The following is a 19,481-nucleotide window of genomic DNA, read 5'->3' as shown; positions in this document are numbered from 1 at the left end:
CAGTGATGGATATTAGCCTAACAAGGCGCAAGCCCTTTGGTGCCGAATGAAGCTATCAAACACACACAGGAGTTCATAGTGCAGGAGTGTCCAGGGTGCTGCTGAACACAGTGTGCTGGGAGCTGATGCAAGGCGTTCTGGCATGGTTTGGTGGCTGCTCTGTTAAAACCATCTGAGGGCGTAGTAGAGCCAGAAAAGATTTGCCAAGGGGTGCCTGGACAGGCTACATGGTCAGTGGGATAGCTTGACTTCTGTAGCTGAGTAGACTGTGACTCTTTGGACTGGAAGGGCTTTGACCAAGCTGGGATCTCTGGCTGGCCCCTGCCTGGTGCTCCTCGGCCATGAACCTAGGCAGTGCTGTGAGCCCTGAGCCCTGCTCTTTTCTTGCAGTGTTTATCTACTCCATGCCTGGGTACAAATGCAGCATCAAGGAGCGCATGCTCTACTCCAGCTGCAAGAGCCGGTTGCTTGACACTGTAGAGCAGGAGTTCTGCCTGGAGATAGCGAAGAAGGTAAGTCCAAGCTGCCTGGATGCGACTGGAGAAATCTGTGCAGGGCATCCACAAGGGAATGTGCCATGGTCAAATCAAAGGCATGTGTCCAAAGGGCAGCGTGTCCTGTGGGTTTGAATGGGGCCTCCTCCAGAGAAGTCTGGGAGACCTCAAGCATTACTAGGGTCATTTCAAAGTGGCCTGAAGAGAGGGCTGGAGAAAATGGGAACAGTGGCGCATTGGCCCATCTAACCTATCCCTAATAAAAGTGTTCCCAGTGCCTGTGGTTTGGGGAATATTCTCCTACCTAGTGGGAGAGGAGTGGTATTTGGCCTGCATCCCTTCTGGCCTGGAGTTTCTCTGCTCCAGGGCCTTGGGGGAGTGAGAAGACCCAAATGCTTTCCCTTCTCTGAGCATGGCACCCCTTGCGGTGTCCTTGGCCCATCCAGTGGGGAAGCTGAGTGAGGGGCTGGTTGCACAGTGGGGTTGGCACTTTCTCCTGTGAGTGGCCATTGTCTGGGTTCTCCAGGTCCTTGATCAAACCCCACTGGTGAGCTTGGAGAGGAGGGATGGGAGGTCCCCAAGGGGACTAGCATTTTGGTTCCCTGAAGAATGGGATGAGGTGCTGGCTCTCCGTGCAGAGCCAGCAGCACAGCTCTAATCTATCATTTCCACACGCAGATCGAGATAGACGATGGAGCCGAGCTGACGGCGGAGTTCCTCTATGATGAGGTGCACCCCAAGCAGCATGCCTTCAAGCAGGCCTTCGCCAAGCCCAAGGGGCCTGTGGGGAAACGAGGACAGAAGCGACTTATCAAAGGGCCAGGAGAGAACGGCGAAGACAGTTAGATCCCAGAGGGGCAGGAGGACGGGGCAGGAACAGGGCTGTGAACAGGACAGCATCCAAATGGTGTTTCCCAGCTTCCACCCCTCCACTTCCAGGCCTCTCTGCTGACCTAGGGATCTTCTCCCTCCATCTCAGCCTTCCTTTTCCCTCCCCCTCCTCTTTTCCTTTTCTTTCCTCTTTAAAATCAGGATAGCCTGTTTCCATCCTGGGGTGGAGTGGTGGGGCGGGGGGGGCAGGGAACCTGGGTGTACTTTTATGTTTCTCTCCCGTGTCCTTGTGCAAGTCCTGGGGCAGTTGAAGGAGGACAAGAACAACAGGGAACGCTTCCCCAGCTTGTTCTAGACCCACCTGGGTATGCGGCTGTTGCTCTCGATGCTTCCCCCGGTTTACCTGTACCTGCACCAACTGAAGGACTTACCTGCAAGCTGCTCTATGCAAAGGAAGGAAATGACGTTTTGGATTAGTTTAATACCAGAAAAGAAAATGCTTCTTTCCCTGCTCCCCCTTCCTGCAGACTTCTGCTCTCCACTTCCCAGTCTCTTGGTCCAAGCAGCCCCTCTATGCAAGTCTCGTAGCTGGCCGGGCACTGTTAGGTTGCAGACAGGACTCTGTCCCTGTGCAGGGAGCTTTGTGGCTGTGGCTGGCATTTGTGGCAGGAGAGTTTGTCCCTTTTGAGAGCCAGCCCTGTATTTTATCTGGATTTGCCTTTCTGGGCATGAAGGAAGACACCTCTCCCATTCCCCTCTGCTTCTTGTGTATTGGACCCTGTGGAAATGCAAGCGGTAGCCGTTGTTTCCCAGCTGCTCCGCTCACCCTGCTTCTGCTGGCTGGCTTTGTGGCTTCCCAAGGGGAAGAAAAAGCAGGGCAGAGACTGTCACCTTCCCAAACAGAAAGGACCCAGCCTGCAGCCATCCCATGCTGTGCCTGTGAGCCGTTCTGGTGGTGAAGGCCTCCCCAGCGTGTCCTGTGCTGGGGCGGTTGTGAAGCCACTGCCACCAAGGCTGGTCTTCACCTCCCCTCGCTGCCCACAGCGGTCTTGGTGGGGGAGAGGCCCCCAAGCCCACCTCTGCGCTTTGCATTTGCCCGTGCAGAAGGCTGCATGAGAGGTGAGCTGGTAGCTCCTGGAAACTGGTGTCCCCGAGATTGGCTCCTGTGGGCTGCTGGATGTAACGCAGATGCAAAATATCCTGGCCCTGGGCATTATTTTAGAGTGAATCAGAGGGAGGCGTCACCTTTTCCCTGAGGTCTGAGGCTGTACGAGGTTCAGCCAGGCTTTGGAGCCCTCTTCTCATGGCCACCTGCGCAGACTTTTGAAGCACATGCAAGTGGGGCGCTGGGCAGCAGATGGGAAGGAAGAAGGGCCATGTCCAGCTCCGCTTCCTTTTTCTACTCCTCTCTGTTTAGGTGGAAAAGGGCAGTCCTTGCCTACAGGGGATAGGAAGGAAGGTGGGAGGCCTTTCGTGAGCCCTGAGCATAGCATCTCCCCTGGAGAAAGGTTACTCTGCCTCTGGCAATGTTTGTGTTCCCCTTTTCAGCCCCCAAGGAGCTCTGGCCCTTCCCTCGGAGGGAGCTGTTACAGCCCGGGCTCGGCCCCGTCTCCAATGCGCGAGGCAGGTTAAGGACAGGAGCAGCGCATTCCTCTCCTTGACCTGATGCAAGCTCTGGGCTCACGGTTACCGTCGGGGCCCTGAGCCGAGTCCCCAGCTCCAGGTACCCCAGGCCGCCCCATGGGCTTTGGTTTGGGGTAGCTTTCCGCCTCCCTGTCCCCGAGCAGGACTCGCCCTTCAGTTTGCTTCAGTCCCATCCCCGAGCTTTACTGGCAGCGACCGTCTGTGCGTGTCGCGGGCTGGCTGGTATTTGTTACGGGGTCACAGGTAGCTTTGGGGCCAGCAAGGGAAGGAAGGAGCTGGCCTAACTCTGCCCCGTCCTTTCTCGTGAGTTTTGTCCTCCCTGCGAGAAACTTCTGGTCCTAGATAGCACTGGTGGGATGGAAGGGGTGGCCAGATAGGTGCCTTTCCTGAGGAACTGGGGCAGGTAGGGCTGCTTCCCAGCTCCTCCCTGCCCGCTCCAACAAGGATTGGTTGCTTTGGTTTCTAGGAGAGAGTCTGTCCCACCTGTGGGCGTCGCGAGGGGAGCGGATGCAGAGATGGGGTGAGGCCTCCAGCCTGGCCTCCCCGGGCAGGAGCTGCTCTGCAGCCACCCCGGGGAGACACCGGGCCATGGGGGCCAGCTCCCCCAATTGCATGGGCTCCCCCAAATCCTTGCGTGGGGACAGCCTGGAAGCTGCCACGGCCCCCGTGTGCTGCCCGCCCCGTTCCCAGCCGGGCTCCCCTGGGGTCTCGGTGCTGCGCTCCCCTCGCCCGAGGGTGGCTGGAGATGGGCTGCTGGGCACCAGCTGCGTCTCAAGGGAGGACAACCCTCCCCTTCCCCCCCAGGAGATGAAAACACCAGGTCAGTGAAACCTGCCCTCCGGTCTGACTGACTCGGCGGTGAATGTGCCGACGTTGCCTTGACCTCGCGCGGAGCAGGGCCACCGCGCGGCGTGAGCCGGCCGCGTGCTGGCGGTGGGGGTTTGAGCCTGGGGGAAGCAGAGCACACTGTACTGAACGCTGTATTTTCTAAAGAATAAAGTATTTTTAAAACAGCTTGCCGCCCTGCGACTCCTTTGAGGTCCGCGCCTTTGCTGGCTGGGCTCCCCCCGGCCGCTCGCGCAGGTTTGTGCGTTTATCAGCCACCTTTGGCCAAGTCGGGGCAGGAGGCCGCAGCTTGCTCTTGCTCCTTCAGCATCGCCAGCTCTGGGGACAAGAGGGCAGTGGGGTGGACCCAACCCTGGGAAAGTCCCATCCCCTCCTTCCCCATCAGCCCCCCCAGCATCGTTGGGTGCCTTTCGGAGCCGGGGGTGAAGGGTGCCGCAGGAGTCAGGCCTGGTTTAGCTAATCCCTGAAGGTCTTGTGAGCCTTTGGGAAGTGAGGTTGTGCTCCTGAGAGCCTCTCTGGCTTCTCAGGTGCTGTGGGTGCTCCCGGGGGAGGTCTCACAGGTGCTATCTGCCCTCAACCTGGGGCAGCAGTTTGCCAGGTGGGCCCAGCAACCCACCTCAGGTGGGCTGCACACCAGCCCACGCTCTGCTTGCCCTGTGCAGCGGTTCCCTTGGCCACCTCCAGTTCCTCTGCAAAGAAAGCTCATCAGATGGTTGCAGCCTGCCGAGCTTGGGTGTGGAGATTTGCGACTTCAGGCCTGACTCCGGCTCTCCACAGTATGCTGCACAGACCAGGTACTCTCACCCCAAAGGGGTTTAATGCTTTAATCCAGGCTGGCTGGGACAATCCTTTAATACCTAGCAGGAGCTTAACTCTGGATCACTAGCAGTGTGCAGGAGTTAGAGATGGCTGCAGGATGCAGCATGTGCTCTCCGCCCCTAAGCCAATAATCCCAGGTTTCCTTTTCTCTTTTTTTAAAACACTTGGTAAAAATCTGTGAGGTTGAAGTGCCTCTTGCTGGGGATGTTGTTTCCTTTGCCTGGAAGCCACCTCGAGTGAGGTGAATTCTTGCATCGTGTTGGGGAGGGAAAGCAGGAGGTGCTGAGCAGAGAAGGTTTGGGAAGATGATGGGGGCTTGCCCACATCCAATGGCCTGGAGCAGTTGGGTCCTGGACCAGGAATCCCTCCTGTTCAAATCATGCTTTCCCTGATAAGCCCAGGGTGGCAGCAGACAGTTCTCTGTGCCTTAATCCTTGCTGGGCAGGGTTGATCCAACCTGTGCTGGCACAGAGCTGTGCGTGGACCAACTTCTTGTCATTGTAATTGCTAGAGGAGAAGCTCCCGTATCCTCAGTGTCCCACAAATCACACGTCATGCTTTATGTGTGCAGGAGCCAGCTATGTCCCTTGGCTGTGGTGCACAACCAGCCTGATGTGGTGATACCCTGGCGTGGTGATACCCTTGCTGCAGAGAGCCTGTGTGAAGCAAGACCTGGCCTTGGGGTAGCTCAGCGTGGCCTGGAGCGGTGCCTATGCCAGGAGGGGAGCTGGGGCACGGCAGAGCCGTGGGCTGGGACCAGCCTTTGTGGCAGAGTCCAGCAGGGCGCAGCCAAAACGGGGTGGTCCCAGATAAGAGAGTTCTCCATCGGTGCCTTGTAGACCTCAGCTGCGATTGCTCCTTGTAACCTGCCCCGTATCGAATTCCCTGGCTGCCTCAAAAGCTGTTAATCATCTCCGGGGTGCCTCCACTCGCTGCACCTTCGGGAAGCTGACGCTACTGCGTGCACCTTGCGGGGCAGGAGCGCCCAGAGCCAGCTCCTCACCGCGAGGGGCCAGCTGAAGCACATGCCCGGCGGCAGAGCTTGTCTTTTAAGCCGGCTTTACTGGCTCGCACGGCTTCCGGACTGCATGTCCCGACAAATATCCCTCCCCGCTCTGCGGCTTCCCTCTGGCTGCTGCTGGAGCAGGAGGCACCCAAGGAATCCGGCGGCTGCTCCGCTGCAGTCGCCTTCCCCAGCCCCAGGGCAGCCCCAGCTGGGATGCAGCAGCCCACTAAGTGGCCTTTTTGGGGGTCAAGCAGCCTCCCCGATGCGGTGGCAGTGCTGCGGAGGGCACCGCAGCGGGCTGCTGGCATGGTGGGGGCGGCAGTGCCAGCGCCGTGGCGCCCGGGGGCCACCGGTAATTGCTCTGAACATGTCGGTGCGCAAGTATTAACCTTTCTGCAGCTTCCTGGGAGGCTGGAGCCTAAGGAGGCGAGTCCGGATGGATGGGAGGGGAAGCGTGTCCCAGCCTGCGAGACAGACGCCGGCAGCCTCCGAGCCGCCCCCAGCGCTGCCCGGCCGCTTTCCTGGCCACGCGGGAGCCTGTGCGTCCCCCCTCGCTCTGCGCGCCGAGCCGGGCCGCGGCGGCTGCGGGTCAGACGTAACCTCTTCTCGGTAGACCGCGGCTCCCCCACCTGAAGCCTCCCCTAGACTGGCAAGAGACGTCAGCAAACTAACCCGCAGCGATGGGCCCCACAGGCTGAGCTGGCTGCCTGCTGTTGGCTCCGGTTTTTACCACCCCGCACGGGTCAGATGAGGCGAGCGTCGCGGAGCAAAAGCCCTGAGTTCACATGGAAACCAGTCCTGGAAGGTGGCAGCTCGGGCTGGGGAAGCGCAGCCTCCTCGATCCCGCGTGCCCGGCCTCCCCGGGAGGGCTCCAGGAGGCTTTGGGGGGAGAGGCCCCGCCGGCTGCACCGCGAGTTCTGCCCCCCTCGGCAGGAGCCCAGCTGCGTTTGCTCCGGGACAGGGCTGGGGCGTAACGCTGCTCCTCTCGCAGTGCCCGGCGCGAGATGGAGGAGGCGGGTACCAGGCTGCGAGACGCCACTCCTCCACTCACGGAAAAAAAAAGCTGTTTAATACAAAAAAGAAACAATCCCCAACACGTTGGCCCTCTGCACGGAGACGGGAGCGGGCCGCGGGGGTAGCACCATTCGTGGGGGAGGGCACCCGGGAACCGAGAAGTCCCTCTGCATATAAAGAGCGATAACCCTTCAAACACGCCGTCCGCAGAGACTGCAAAGGGGGGGGTATCAAAACGGGAGGAGGGGGAGAGGGATGGAAACGGCTCTCTGCGGTTCGGAGCTGCTCCGTCGACACAATTGAAGCTGCTGCTGTGCAGCTCTGGGAGGTGGCTCTGGAGGGAGCGAGGTCCCGGGGCGCTCGGGAGCGACCGCCCCTCTCCCCCGGCCCGGCCTCAGGGGCCCGAGAGCAGCGCCCAGGCCAGCAGGGCCCCGGCGGCAGCGGCAGGGCCCCGGCAGGCGGCCACGCCGGCGGGGGTGCCCCGGGAGCTGGCGGCCCCGCAGCGCTCCCCGTGCCAGCCCTGGTAGCAGTGGCAGGCGAAGTCGCGGGCCATGCGCTCCGTCTGCCGGCGGCCCAGCGCCCCGCGCACCGCCACGCGCGCCCGCCCGCCCTCAGCCGCCACGCGGATGCCGAAGGAGCCGGCGTCCAGGTGCAGGTAGGCGGTGGAGTTGGGGCGGCGGCGGCGGCAGCGGCCGTGGCCGTGGCACACGTGCCGGCTGCACAGCTGGGCCGCCAGCGTCACGTTGACGACGTAGGGGCCCAGGGCGCCCAGCAGGTAGTCGCGGATCTTCTGGCAGTTGCTCTGCGGGACGAGAGGGACGGGGTGAGCGCGGGTGCTGGCACGCCGTCCAGCCCCCCCGCCCCCGGCTCAGCGGCGCGAGCGTCACGCCAGCTCGGCCACAGCATCACCCAGGACGGATACCGGCTCCCTCGGTACCAATGCTAACGGGGCTGGGGACACCAGTGTAACTTGGCAAGCTCTTTTCTGTAAACCTACAGGTAAATCCTCCCTTAATGCCTTATTAATCAAGTCCTGCCACGGGTTGGGCTGCAATTTTGGCGGAGACCAAGGTAAGTTTAAGCCGAGGTGCAGGAATGACCCTGGGGATGCAGGACAGGCGCCACACTGATGCATGGTGACACCCCGGTGAGGCCCTGCCAAATGCCCGGCTTGCCGATGGTAAATGTTGGCCGAAGACGGACGGGGAAACTCGCCCCGTAGGACGGGCGCGCTGCCCTCCCCGCGGGGCCGAGCGGTGCCGCTCTTACCCGGTTGCGCGAGTACTCCACGTCTCCCCAGAGGACGATGCCGTGGGCCCCCGCGGCGGCCGCCTGCCCGATGGTGTGCACCAGGTCCGCCTGCGGGAGAGCCGGTGGCGCGGGGTGGGTGAGGTGGGCACCTTCCCCGGGCGCCTGCTCGCAGCCCCGGCCGGCTTTCGCATGCAAAGGAGTCATACGGCAAAATGACGCCCGGGGGGTCCCCATTCCCCCCCCCCCCCCCCCGCACAGGAGCACCCACACGTCCCCACCTGGCTCAGCTCCTTGAGTGTGTAGGTGTAGAAGGGCCGGGCGTAGGCGAAGACGGGCAGCGAGTGCCGGGCCGAGGGCAGCTCCGCCACGCGCAGCGCCTCGCTCAGCTTGGCGCCCACGAAGCGCTCGCCCTGCGGGGAGTCGCGGAGCACCTCCTCCATGTAGATGGAGGGGTAGAGGGCTTTGCTCTGCTCCCACAGCCACAGCAGCTTGTTGTTGCGCTGCACCTCCAAGGGGGGACAGTGCCCGGTGTAGCCCCCAAAGTCATCCCAGTAGTGGTAGTTGTAGCAGTCCGGGAAGAGGTAGTAGCCCCACCAGCCCCGGGGGCGCAGCGACCGCGCCAGTTTGAGCGTCTCTGACATGAAGTTGACGGCGGCCTTCTCGAACTCCCACTTGGCCCGCAGATCCACCTGCTCGTCGCTCCAGCCGGGGTTGCCCCGTCTCACCAGCTGGGCGGACATGCTCCGGTAGATGTTCTTCTTGTCCCAGTTCCGGATCCACAGGGGCCTCCAGTTCTCCCAGTCGATGACAGCCAGCCCGGCGAAGCTCTCGGAGGGCATGGTCCGCAGGATGTCCTTCACCATCTTGCCCAGGTGGTCCTGCAGGCTGGCGTTCTGGGGGCAGCCCCCGTTGACGGCAGTGGGGGGCACGGAGCTGTTCTGGTAGTAGGGGTAGAGCCCCAGCTGGTCGTAGTAGAAGATGGTGACGTTGCCGCCGGCGAAGGCCTCCCGCCGGTTCACCAGGATGCCGAAGGCGTCCAGGTTGAGGGGCACGCCGTAGGCGCTCAGGCACCGCGTGCTGGGGGCGTTCCAGGCCACCAGGAACGGCCGGTCCTGCACGATGGGGGCCAGAGCGGGCTTCAGCGCGGCGGCGGCGGGCGGGCGCAGGCACGGCAGGAGCAGCAGCAGCAGGAGGTGGTGGTGCGGCCCCGGGGCCGGCGAGGCCGGGGCCGGCGCTGAGCAGGAGCATCGCAGCGTTCGCTGGGCACCGCTGTAAGAAGGACGGCCGAGATGGTGAGTGAGCCCCTGGCTTCTTCGTTCCAGTGTCCCCATCTCTTCTCCGGCGCCGGCTGCAGCCCTCCTACCCCAACCTTCCCCAGACTGTCTGCGAGCATCAGCTGGGATGTGAGAAACCAGCTCCCCTGGGGGAGCTGCATGGCTGCAGATTGCCCCCACTCCCCGGGCTGCCCTCCTAAGTGAGCTCATTTGCAGAGCAATTCAATTTGCGCCGCGCATCGCGGCGGCTGCTCCCCTCTGGGGTCGCCGCGCGCCGGAGCCGTTCATCACGCGGCAGCTGCCGGCGCGCCGGGCTGCCTCGGTGCCGGCGCCCCCATGCCGGGGGCACGGCTGCCTTGCTGGGCCCCAGCCAGGCTCGCGGGCACGAAGGCGGCTCCCGGGCTCCCCCATCGCCCCTTCTGAGCCCTGCGGTCCCGGGGCAGCAAAGTTCATCTTGACCCTGCGGCTTCTGCTGGGTGCTGCCCCGGCATGCCCCATGCTCCGCCCGGCCCGCGGGCTGCCAGCGAGCCCCTCGGAAGGCAGCAGCCTTGAGCCTCGCGTCCCCCCGCTAAACCGGGCTGCGAGCGGCCGCTGGCTTCAAAGCGCCGAGGGAAAGCTGCTCTGAGAGCCAGGCCGAGCGGCCGGTCGGGGTGTGAGGACGCGCTGCCCCCCGTGGCAGCTCCCAGCCCCCGGGGCCGCGGCAGCCATGTGCCCCCCGCCGCCGCCTGCCCAGCCGGCCAGCGTGCTGCCCGCGGGCTGCTCCCGCAATGGCTTTCCATCACTGTCAGACGCGCCCGCCCCAGCCCCGGCCCCCGGGGAGCCCTGCTGATGGATGGCTCTTCCACCTCCTCTCGGAGAGTGCTCAGACAACTCTAATCAGGCTAATGCGTGCCTCCTAATGCAATCGGTGAGATGCTTCATGGTCCGGGGTGCAACGCCGCGGGGAAAAGCAGGTAGACTGTCGGCACGGTTATCCCCCTCAGCCAGACCTGTGCTCCTGTGCAAAAGCCCAAGTACAGCTGCAGGTCCCGGCGTGGCAGGGGAAGACCCCACTTTCTGCCTGTACAGACCAGCCCCTGGGGTGCAAACCTCTCCGTGAGCACGTTTCCACCCCTTGCCATCCCTTCCTCTTCCCCCTCCACCCGCCGAGGCTGTGGCTCGGGGCAGCACGTGCGGGAGTGTGCGGTCGCGGTCTCGACCACGCGCTCGTGCAGAGCAGACCGCGGGCTCTGCAGCTCGCTGCTGGCATCAGTGGGGAGATGCTGCTCTCCGCACCCTCGGCACAGCTCGCGGCCAGGGCTCACCCGCCCGGAGCCCCCGCCGAAGCAAGCCTTGGGCACGAAGGCATGCGCCCCCCCGGGAGGCAGGTATGGGGCTTGCCGGAGAAACCCCCCAGCTCTGCCGAGGCATCTCCACACGCCGCCCTGCAACATAACACGGCGAGCGCTGCCGCCCGGCTGGAGGCACGACCAGGGAAGCGGGAGGGTTTGCGCAGGGGCAGCAGCGTGACATGGCAGGGCTGTGATCATCCTCAATTATCCCCGCGCCTTCCCTGCCTCCCGAGCTCCTCCTAATCCTTTGGAGTATCTTCCCGCAGACGGGAACGGATCTGAACTCTTTCTATGCACTTTTCAGCACATGTCGGCCAGAGCAAGGAGGTTTTGTGCTGCGTTGAGGTTTCTTTTGTCTGTGCACAGCATAAAGGAAACAAGAAAATACTTCATCCCTGCAGACATGTCTCTTATTTAGCCGTAGATCACAGCCTCTTATCTGTTGCCTCCCACAGTTCATCAGACTTTCCCAAAGAAGGAAATGCAAAGCCAGAAACTGCCAAGGGCGGTTTCCGAGCGAGATTATTTGTGAAAAACAGAAATACAGAGGTATAAAACCCCGAACTCGCCCCGCTGCATGCACACACAAGTGCACGCAAACCCCCACCGTGCTCACATCTAGGACAACCAGCACTTTTCCTAGGGAAACTGAAAACCTGCGGCCAGATGCTGAGCTCTTGCGCACAGGGAAAAGCACCAGGAAGGGGACAATCTCAGCGAAGCTGCACCGGCGTGACGCTGGCAGCAGCTCTCTGGCCAAAAAGGGGCAGTTTGCCAGCAAGTTTGCTCTAAGCAGTAACTCCCGTGGGCTAATGCTTGCGGGAGAGCAGCGGCTGCACAGCGCGGCAGCCGGACCGGCAGCGCCCGCTCCCAGATGCCATGCAGCTCCTCCCAGGAGCTGTGTCGCAGCAACGCAAGAGCTGCCGCTTCCTAACACGGTTTCCACTAATTAAACACTCCTTTATGTTTGCCTTTCTGCAAAACCTCGGCTCCCCCCGGGCCGAGAGGCTGACCCAGGCGAGCAGCACGGAGGAGTTCCCCGAGCGCCTGCCGATGCCAGAGGTGCAGCCCCAGGCGCTCGGCGCCTATCGCTCGCTCACCGCAACTGCTGCCAGCACCGCTGCGTGCGGCTTGCCGGCCCGTGGAGCTGCGGGGTGTGCGTGTGCATGCGTGTGGGTGTGCACGTGCGGACCCTCGGAGGGACTCGAGGGTGCTTGCTGCTGACAGGTACAGAGCGCTAGGTAAGGACAGCTACAGGAGGCCTTAACTTCTGGGAAGCTCTAGCTGGTGTAGCTGCCACTAACGAGCTCTGTGGGTTGCCCCTGACCAGAGGCAGCTGGGGCCTTTGATCCAGGTGGCCCTTGATTAGGGTGGGTCAAGCACCCTGTTAGCCTGGGCTGGGGAGAGGCCTATATAAGAGCTAGGCCCAGCACACAACCAATAGGTGCAGTGTCTGTGCAGAAGGGTGCAAAGGAGGGGTCCTTGCCTCCAGCTGTAGTAGCGTACCCTTCCTCAGATACGGGTGTGCCATGCCGCAGGGTGCGTTCCCCAGTAGCCCTTGGAGTCACTGTCCCTGCCGTGTCGGAGGCTTCCACCCAGACAGACCATCTGACGGAGGGTGCAGCTCCGCGAGTCTCGGGCTGCGGGGAGTGACTGGGGCCTCTCCGTGAGGCTGGGGCTGACAGTCAACCTTTCTGCAGAAGGCGTGCTGTTGGCGATGAGTTGTCACCAGATAAAGGAGTTATGGGAGGAAGTCAGCAAGCTGTGTAGCATCTGAGAGGATGAGTGAGAGAGGATACTCTCAGAGACCCTACAGCTTCATGAGCGGTGAAGATGCATGTAGGGTTTTTGCCTTGTGGGACATTAAGTGATAACTCCGAAGAAGGCAAAGGCTGGAAACTGGTCACTTCTTGCATGAGGAGGAAGGTTCCTGCTCTTCCTGAAGGCCTGCAGCTGATGAACGTGTTCACTGCCCTCGAAGGTGAGGAGCAGCTGGGCGTGGTTTCAAGCAAAGCATCTGAGCCCGTGGACTCTGTACCATGCAGGAGCACCCGGAGGAAGCAGCGAGCGACTGTAGTGGGTGACTGCCTGCTGCAGGGGACAGAGGCACCCATCTGCCAACCTGACCTCCAGCCTAGAGAGGCTTGCTGAGGCTCAGGTCTGGGATGTGGAGAGACTGCTGAAGCTTGTCCACTCCTCTGACTATCGCTCCCCGCTGTTCTCCGTGTAGGCACCAACGATACTGCCAAGGGCAGCTTAGTAAGTATCGAACTTGAACATAGAGCTCTGGGGGTGGTTGTCAGGGGTATGGAGGCCCTGGTGGTTTTCTCCTTGATCCTGCCAGAGAGGGGGAAGGACGGGAGGAGGAGCAGACAGATACTGCAAGTCAACAATTAGCTGTGCAGCTGGTGTCAGCAGCAGGGTTTTGGTTTCTATGACCATGGGACCTTGTTTGAAGATTGACGTCTGCTTAGGAGAGTTGGGATCCACCTCACTAAGGAGGGCACATGCATCTTTGCCAACAGGCCGGCCAACCTGGTAAGGAGGGCTTTAAACCAGGAAAAACAGGTGAAAGGCAGAGTTACAGAGACCATGCAATCAGCAAAGCTGAGCTCAAGTGGAGGCAGGCACATCAAGCACTTGCATGCGGGCAAGGAAGTGCCTACAAGGCAAGACTGTTGGGAAACCTCTTGCACTCCTGTGGAATCAGCATATTCATGTGCCTCTGAAGTGCCTGTACACAAATGCACGCAGCATGAGGAATAAACGGGAGGAATTAGAGATACCTGTGTGCAGTTGCAGAGCTATGATCTCACTGCGATTATGGAGATATGGTGGGGTAGCTCACACGACTGGAATGCTGCAATAGATGGCTACAGGCTCCTTAGGAAGGACAGGCCAGGAATGTGAGCTGGGGAGTTGCCCTTTATGTGAGAGCAACTGGAACATGTGGAGCTCTGCCTAGGGGCGTGTGATGGGCTGGCTGAGAGCTTATGGGTAAGGATTAGGGGACAGACTAACATGGGTGACACTGTTGTGGGTGTTCACTCCAGGCCACCTGATCAAAAAGGCCTCATCTACTTCTTCCTACAGACAGCTGGAAGCAGCCTCACAATCACAGGCCCTGGTTCTCATGGGGGACTTTAACCACCCCGATATCTGCTGGAGGAACAACACAGCAAGGCACAAGCAATCCAGGAGGTTCCTGGAGAGCACTGGGGATAACTTCCTGATACAGGTGATAGAGGAGGCAATGAGGAGAGGTGCACTGCTGGACCTTGTACTTACAAACACGGAAGGGCTGGTTGGAGATGCAAAGCTTGGGGGATGCCTTGGCTGCAGTGACCATGAGATGGTGGAATTCAGGATCCTGTGAGAAGGGAGTAGGGCAAAAAGCAGGATCACAGCCCTGGACTTTGGGAGAGAAAACTTTAGCCTCTTCAGGGACCTGCTTGGAAGAATCCCATGGCATAGGGCCCTGGAAGGAAGAGGAGTCCAAGAGAGCTGGTTGATAGTCAAGGATCACCTCCTCCAAGCTCAAGAAGGGTGCGTGCCAATGAGCAAGAAGTCAAGCAAAGCATGCAGGAGACCTGCATGGGTGAGCAAGTAGCTCCTGGTAAAACTCAATCAGAAGGAAGCGTACAGAAGGTGGAAGCAGGGACAGGCCACTTGGGAGCATTATAGGAACGTCATCTGGGGATGGGGCTAGGAAGGTCGAGGCCCATTTGGCGTTTAATCTGCTGAGAGATGTCAAGGACAGCAAGAAGGGCTTTAAATCCCTCAGTAATAAAAGAAAGACTAGGAAAAATGTACTGCCTGCTACTGAATGGGGCAGTGGCCCTGGTGACAAAGAATACAGGGAAGGCAGAGATAGTGAATGCCTTCTTTGTTTCAGTCTCTACCGCTAAGACCAGCCCTCAGGAATCCCAGACCCTGGAGACCAGAGAGGAAGTCTGGAGAAAGGAAGACTGCCTTGGTGGAAGAGGACCGGGTTAGAGATTGCTTAGGCAAACTGGGCCTACCCAAATCCATGGGCCCTGCTGGGATGCACCCATGAGTGCTGAGGGAGCTGGCGGACATCACTGCTAGGCCACTCTCTGTCATCTTTGAAAGGTCACGGAGATCAGGAGAGGTGCCTGAGGGCTGGAAGAAAGCAAATGTCACTCCAGCCTTCAGAAAGGGCAAGAAGGAGGACTCGGGGAACCACAGCCCAGTCAGCCTCAGCTTGCTCCCTGGAAAGGTGCTGGAGCAGCTCATCCTGGACACCAGTTCTGAGCATATGAAGGATAAGGAGGTGACTGGGAGTAGTCAACATGGATTCACAAAGGGGAAATCATGCCTAACCAACCTGACAGCCTTCTATGATGGGATGACTAGTTGGGCAGATGAGGGGAGAGCAGTGGATGTTGTCTAGCTGGACTTCGGGAAGGCTTTTGACACCGTCTCCCATAACATCTTCACAGGCAAGCTCAGGGAGTTTGGGCTAGATGAGCAGACAGTGAGGTGGATTGAGAACTGGCTGAATGGCAGAGCTCAGAGGGTTGCGCTCAGTGGCACAAAGTCTAGTTGGAGGCCTGTAGCTAGTGGTGTCCCCTAAGGGTCACTACTGGCTCCAGTATTGTTCAACTTCTTCATCAGTGGCCTGGATGATGAAAGGACAGAGTGCACCCTCAGCAAGCGTGCAGTTGATAGAAAACTGGGAGGAGTGGCTGATACCCAGAGGGCTGTGCTGCCATTCAGAGGGACCTGGACAGGCTGGAGAGATGGGCAGAGAGGAACCTCATGAAGTTCAACAAAGGGAAGAAGCCCAGAGCCCTGTCCCTAGGGAGGACTAAGCCCATGCACCAGTACAGCTTGGGGGCTGACCTGCTGGAAAGCAGCCCTGCAGAGAAGGACCTGGGAGTCCTGGTGGACAACAAGTTGACCATGAGCCGGCAGTGTGCCCTTGTGGCCAAGAAGGCAAGAGGAGGAGCATTGCCAGCTGGTGGAGGGAGGTGATCCTGCCCCTCTCCTCAGCCCTGGTGAGGCCACATCTGGAGTGCTGGGTCCAGGTCTGAGCTCCCCAGTAAATGCAAGCCATGGATTTACTGGAATGAATCCAGCAAAGGGCTACTAAGATGATTAAGAGCCTGGAGCATCTCACATACAAGGAGAGGCTGAGAGAGCTGGGACTGTCTAGTCTGGAGAAGAAAAGGCTCAGGGGGATCTAATCAATGTGTATCTGAAGGGAGAGTGTAAAGGGGATAGAGCCAGACTCTTCTCAGTGGTGCCCAGCAATAGGACAAGAGGCAACAGGCACAAACTGAAACACAGGAAGCTCTGTCTGAACATGAGGAAAAACTTATTTACTGTGAAGGTGACTGAGCACTGGAGCAGGTTGCTCAGAGAGGTTGTGGCATCTCCATCCTTGGAGATATTCAAAAGCTGTCTGAGCAGGGTCCTGGGCAACGTGCTTTAGGTGACCCTGCTTGAGCAGGGGAGTTGGACTAGATGATCTCCAGAGGTCCCTGCCAGCCTCAACCATTCTGTGGTTCTGTTAACGTGCCCCAGGCTGACGGATGAGCTCCGCTCTCTTGTGCCAGGAACAAGAAAGCAAACATGGGCAGTGTGTTCCCAGCGCGAGCTGAAGGCGCTGTATCGCTGTGTGTGGTTATGTGGCTGCAGCCCCAAGCCGCGGAGCATCGCCGAGCTGGATTTGCCCGGACCCGCTGCCAGCAGGCTGTGAGGACGCCACAGAAGACCTGCTCTCCCTGTGTGCCCGCTGCCGGGCAAGCACCCGCGGCCCGACAGCCCGGTGTCAGCACTAGCTAGGGCCGGGGAGCCGAGCTGGCCCTGCCCAGGCGCACAGACCACCTCGGCCCCATGGCAGAGCCAGTCCCATGCGGCTATCTGGGTGAAATGCTCACGTAGCAGAGAGCACAGCCAGGGGAGCCAGACAAATTACACATTGGTTTTTTTCTCTTTTCATATCAGTGCCAGTTCTCAGTTTCATACGCAATAAGCTGGTGTCTAATCTCCCCATGTATCTGCGGAAAATTAAAAAATAATAGGTGGTGGTTCTGCTGTGCAGCAGCAGGCTGTTAGCTCTGCTGCTGAGGCTTGCGGCAGCTGGTGCCCCAGTAATAAACCCTGTTCCCAGAACTGCTTCGACATCCCCGACTGCTCTGCGAGTTACTCCTGGCATACTGGGAAGTAAAGAAGGAATAAAAGACTTGGAGGAGAAGTCATCTGCGCCTGAACAACACAGGAAGAGGAAGCTGCCTGGGAGGAGAGGTGCACCCAGGCACAAGAGCAGGGACTTTGCACCTATCGTGAGTTGATGTAAACGAGGAATAGTTCTGCGGGTGCTGGAGTTGGTTTGGATTAGTGCCCATGAAATACAGGGTCCTGAGACACCTCCAGCAGCCGGGTAAGCTCAGAAATGCTGTTGTGCTTCTGTCTGTTCAACCTCTCCGCTCCAGCACAGGCAAACAGCTGCAGTAACAGGTAGGATGTTCCCACCCAAATGTTGGTTTTGAGCGAGTGCATTTGTGACCTAGGATGACAGACAACAGCAGAAAGCCACAGTGGACATCAGCGGTGCTTTTGGTGGTGTAACTCGTGAGAGTCCCCCGAATGATGTAGGATTTGCAGGAAGGAAGGAAGGACAGCTGCTCGCACTGGTGTGAGCCAACGCCCCGAGAGGCACCAGCATCTGGGCTGGGTGGTTTGATCTGAGGCCAGGTCTGTGGGGCAGCTCCTGGGTGGATGCCGGCAGTCCAGCAGGGCTGCCAGCACACGCTGCTCCCCGGCATGCCCTTTAGCACCTGCTACGTCACCCCCAGCTCACGACAGCAGGAGCGTTAGATCAAGGCCATGAGCAAGATGCAGCAAGTCACTCCAGGAGGGCTGCAAGTAGCAGCCTGGCTCCTGGTGGGGCTGATGCTTGTGGCCACCACGAATGCACTTTTGGGGGCTGGGACTGCAGGCTGGGTGTGGATCCTCTGACTAATACAGGTTAAGGGCAGACCACTGCCTGTCCCTCAGCGCAGCACTGGCAGACACCTTCCCCTCTATCCAGCTCTTTGCCTGTTTTTACAGGGCTCATTGGGATTTAGGAATCTTCAAAACTCACCCTCTGTCAAATTTGGTTTAAAATGGGTACTAAATGTTGCACCGTCTGTTATTTATTCTGCTTCTCCTGCTGCAACAATGGTTGCATGTGCTTTGTTCTCACTGGAAACCGGGTTAAAAAGCTGATCCTAGCTCCACACACAGCAATTTACTGCAGCAATTCACCTGTAATGGTTCCAGCTGCCGTACCTGACCCTGTCTCTGTACGCACAGCAGCATGAACCATCCCACCCGGGTGCTACCAATGCAGGTGCTGACTCGGGGGCTGTCTGAGCCCCCCATCCTCCCTTGCGAGGGCTCAGGTTTGGCCAGAGCCCCTGCCATCGGGCTCCCCTGGCCTGAGCCTTGTGCAGACACTGCCTCATGTTGGCCCCGATCTTATTCAGGCCATGCTTTATTTGACAGTCTGAGGATATGGTATGTATTCCAGCCTTCCCCTTCCTCTCTGCCTCCAAAAATGGTTGTGTTGGCCCTGACGGGTAACAGGTAGGTGGTTGGAGGGAAGCACGTGGCTCAGCTCTTTCCCCTTACTGAGATCCTACCTCTGTCTGACACGCTGGTGTCCTCTCCACCTTCCCCATCCTGTCCCCAACTTGTCTGCTGCCTTCTCATTCAAAATTCAGCAACGCGGCGTATGATCCAGCAATTCAACGGGAATTGCTTTCATGTGTAGTAAAGGTGCCAACAGTTTAATGTAAAATTCATCACTGCTGCTTCTGAGTTTCCTTTGCTATTAGTCCTGATTTATCTGAGGATTCACATGTGGAACAGTACTTCTTTTTCTCTTTTTAGGATAAACTTTGAGCTAAAAATTGTCTTCTGTTGCATACCCAAAGCTCTGGGGTATCAATCAATGCTTGGGAAAGCCGGTAGGCTGTCAGATACCCAGCTTTCAGCTGGGCACAGCGTGCCTAAAAACATCTAGCGGCCCCGCCGGCCTGGCCACCTTGCCGAGGGACCAGCTCTCCTAGGACCCCGCCGCGCTTGCTCACCCCGCTTTGCCGGGAGGGAGGCTGCACGGCATGGGCAGCCTCGGAAAGATAAGGCTGCTCCAGGTGGACGCAGGGCCTTGAACACATGCGGCTCAGCTCCCCACAGCCAGCCCAAAATGCTGGTTATCGAGAGCGCTTTTTGGGAGGGAGTTTGCCCACGACAGAGCTGCCCGGGTGCAGAGCTACCCTGCGACCGGCACGCGCCAGGTGAGCGCCGGCCCCTCGCAGGCACCGGCACACAAAGGCTTGCGGGCCGCAGGAGCGCAGCAGGGAGCGAGGCCGGCACACGACAAATGAGCTGCGGAAAGAAAGGTGGGAAGGGGATGCTTTTCACGGAGGGATCCCTCAGCGAAACAGCCGCAAAGGAAAAATCTCAAAGAAACTCCTTTGACGCTTGTTCCCCTGAGAACCGAAAGGGAGAAGTCACAAATCATGGTATTAAGTTGATTTTGTGATGGGAAGGTTGAATTTAAAGGGCAGTCTGGCATCTGTCTATGAAACCAGCAAAGGTAAGCTGCTGGCGGCAAGCGGAGATGGGCACCTTCGCTCGGCGGGGCTCCGAGCCCTGCCTGCGGCTGCGGTACTGGCACTGCACACCCGGTTCGGAGCTGCCCGGGGGGCATCTGAGCACTTTCCTGGAGTGCGTCCTACCCCAGCTGGTTTTTTAGCGAGTCGCTAGCCGTGTCGCAAGCGCCCGTGTGCCCGGAGTCCCCCGTCCGCTCGCTCCCAGGGTTAGCAGCCCTCGGCGCGGGGAGCGCTGCCTGCTCCGGGCACTCGGTCAGTCCCGGGGGGAGGCAGCCCGGCTGCGGGGGGGGCTCTGCCCCGCAGCCACTTCCCCGGGGGGGCGGCAGGGGCCGGGGCTCAGC

The 19,481-nt window shown here is 59.7% G+C and overlaps 2 protein-coding genes across 3 annotated transcripts in view; one reads left to right on the top strand and one right to left on the bottom strand.

Annotated features, from left to right (window-relative positions):
- The window catches only part of TWF2 (twinfilin actin binding protein 2), a 42,725-nt gene extending 38,743 nt beyond the window's left edge, over positions 1-3,982 (top strand). For both annotated transcript variants that reach the window (XM_064518711.1, XM_064518713.1), the window contains 2 exons: positions 391-512; positions 1,173-3,982. In XM_064518711.1, the coding sequence (XP_064374781.1) occupies positions 391-512; positions 1,173-1,340 (290 nt within the window). In that variant the 3' untranslated portion in view covers positions 1,341-3,982. The remainder of the gene's footprint in view (positions 1-390; positions 513-1,172) is intronic.
- Positions 3,983-6,687: 2,705 nt separating this feature from the next.
- On the bottom strand, positions 6,688-9,381 carry LOC112986936 (hyaluronidase-4-like). The gene is made up of 3 exons (XM_026106518.2): positions 8,184-9,381; positions 7,924-8,013; positions 6,688-7,456 (listed from the first exon to the last, which is right to left on the bottom strand). The coding sequence occupies exons 1-3, from the start codon at positions 9,234-9,236 to the stop codon at positions 7,049-7,051; spliced, it is 1,551 nt and encodes a 516-aa protein (XP_025962303.2). The 5' UTR covers positions 9,237-9,381; the 3' UTR covers positions 6,688-7,048.
- Positions 9,382-19,481: the final 10,100 nt, after the last annotated feature.

This window comes from Dromaius novaehollandiae, chromosome 12 (genome assembly GCF_036370855.1).
Source record: "Dromaius novaehollandiae isolate bDroNov1 chromosome 12, bDroNov1.hap1, whole genome shotgun sequence".
In the NCBI taxonomy this organism is placed as follows: Eukaryota; Metazoa; Chordata; class Aves; order Casuariiformes; family Dromaiidae; genus Dromaius; species Dromaius novaehollandiae.
This window is presented reverse-complemented; position numbering and strand designations above follow the sequence as displayed.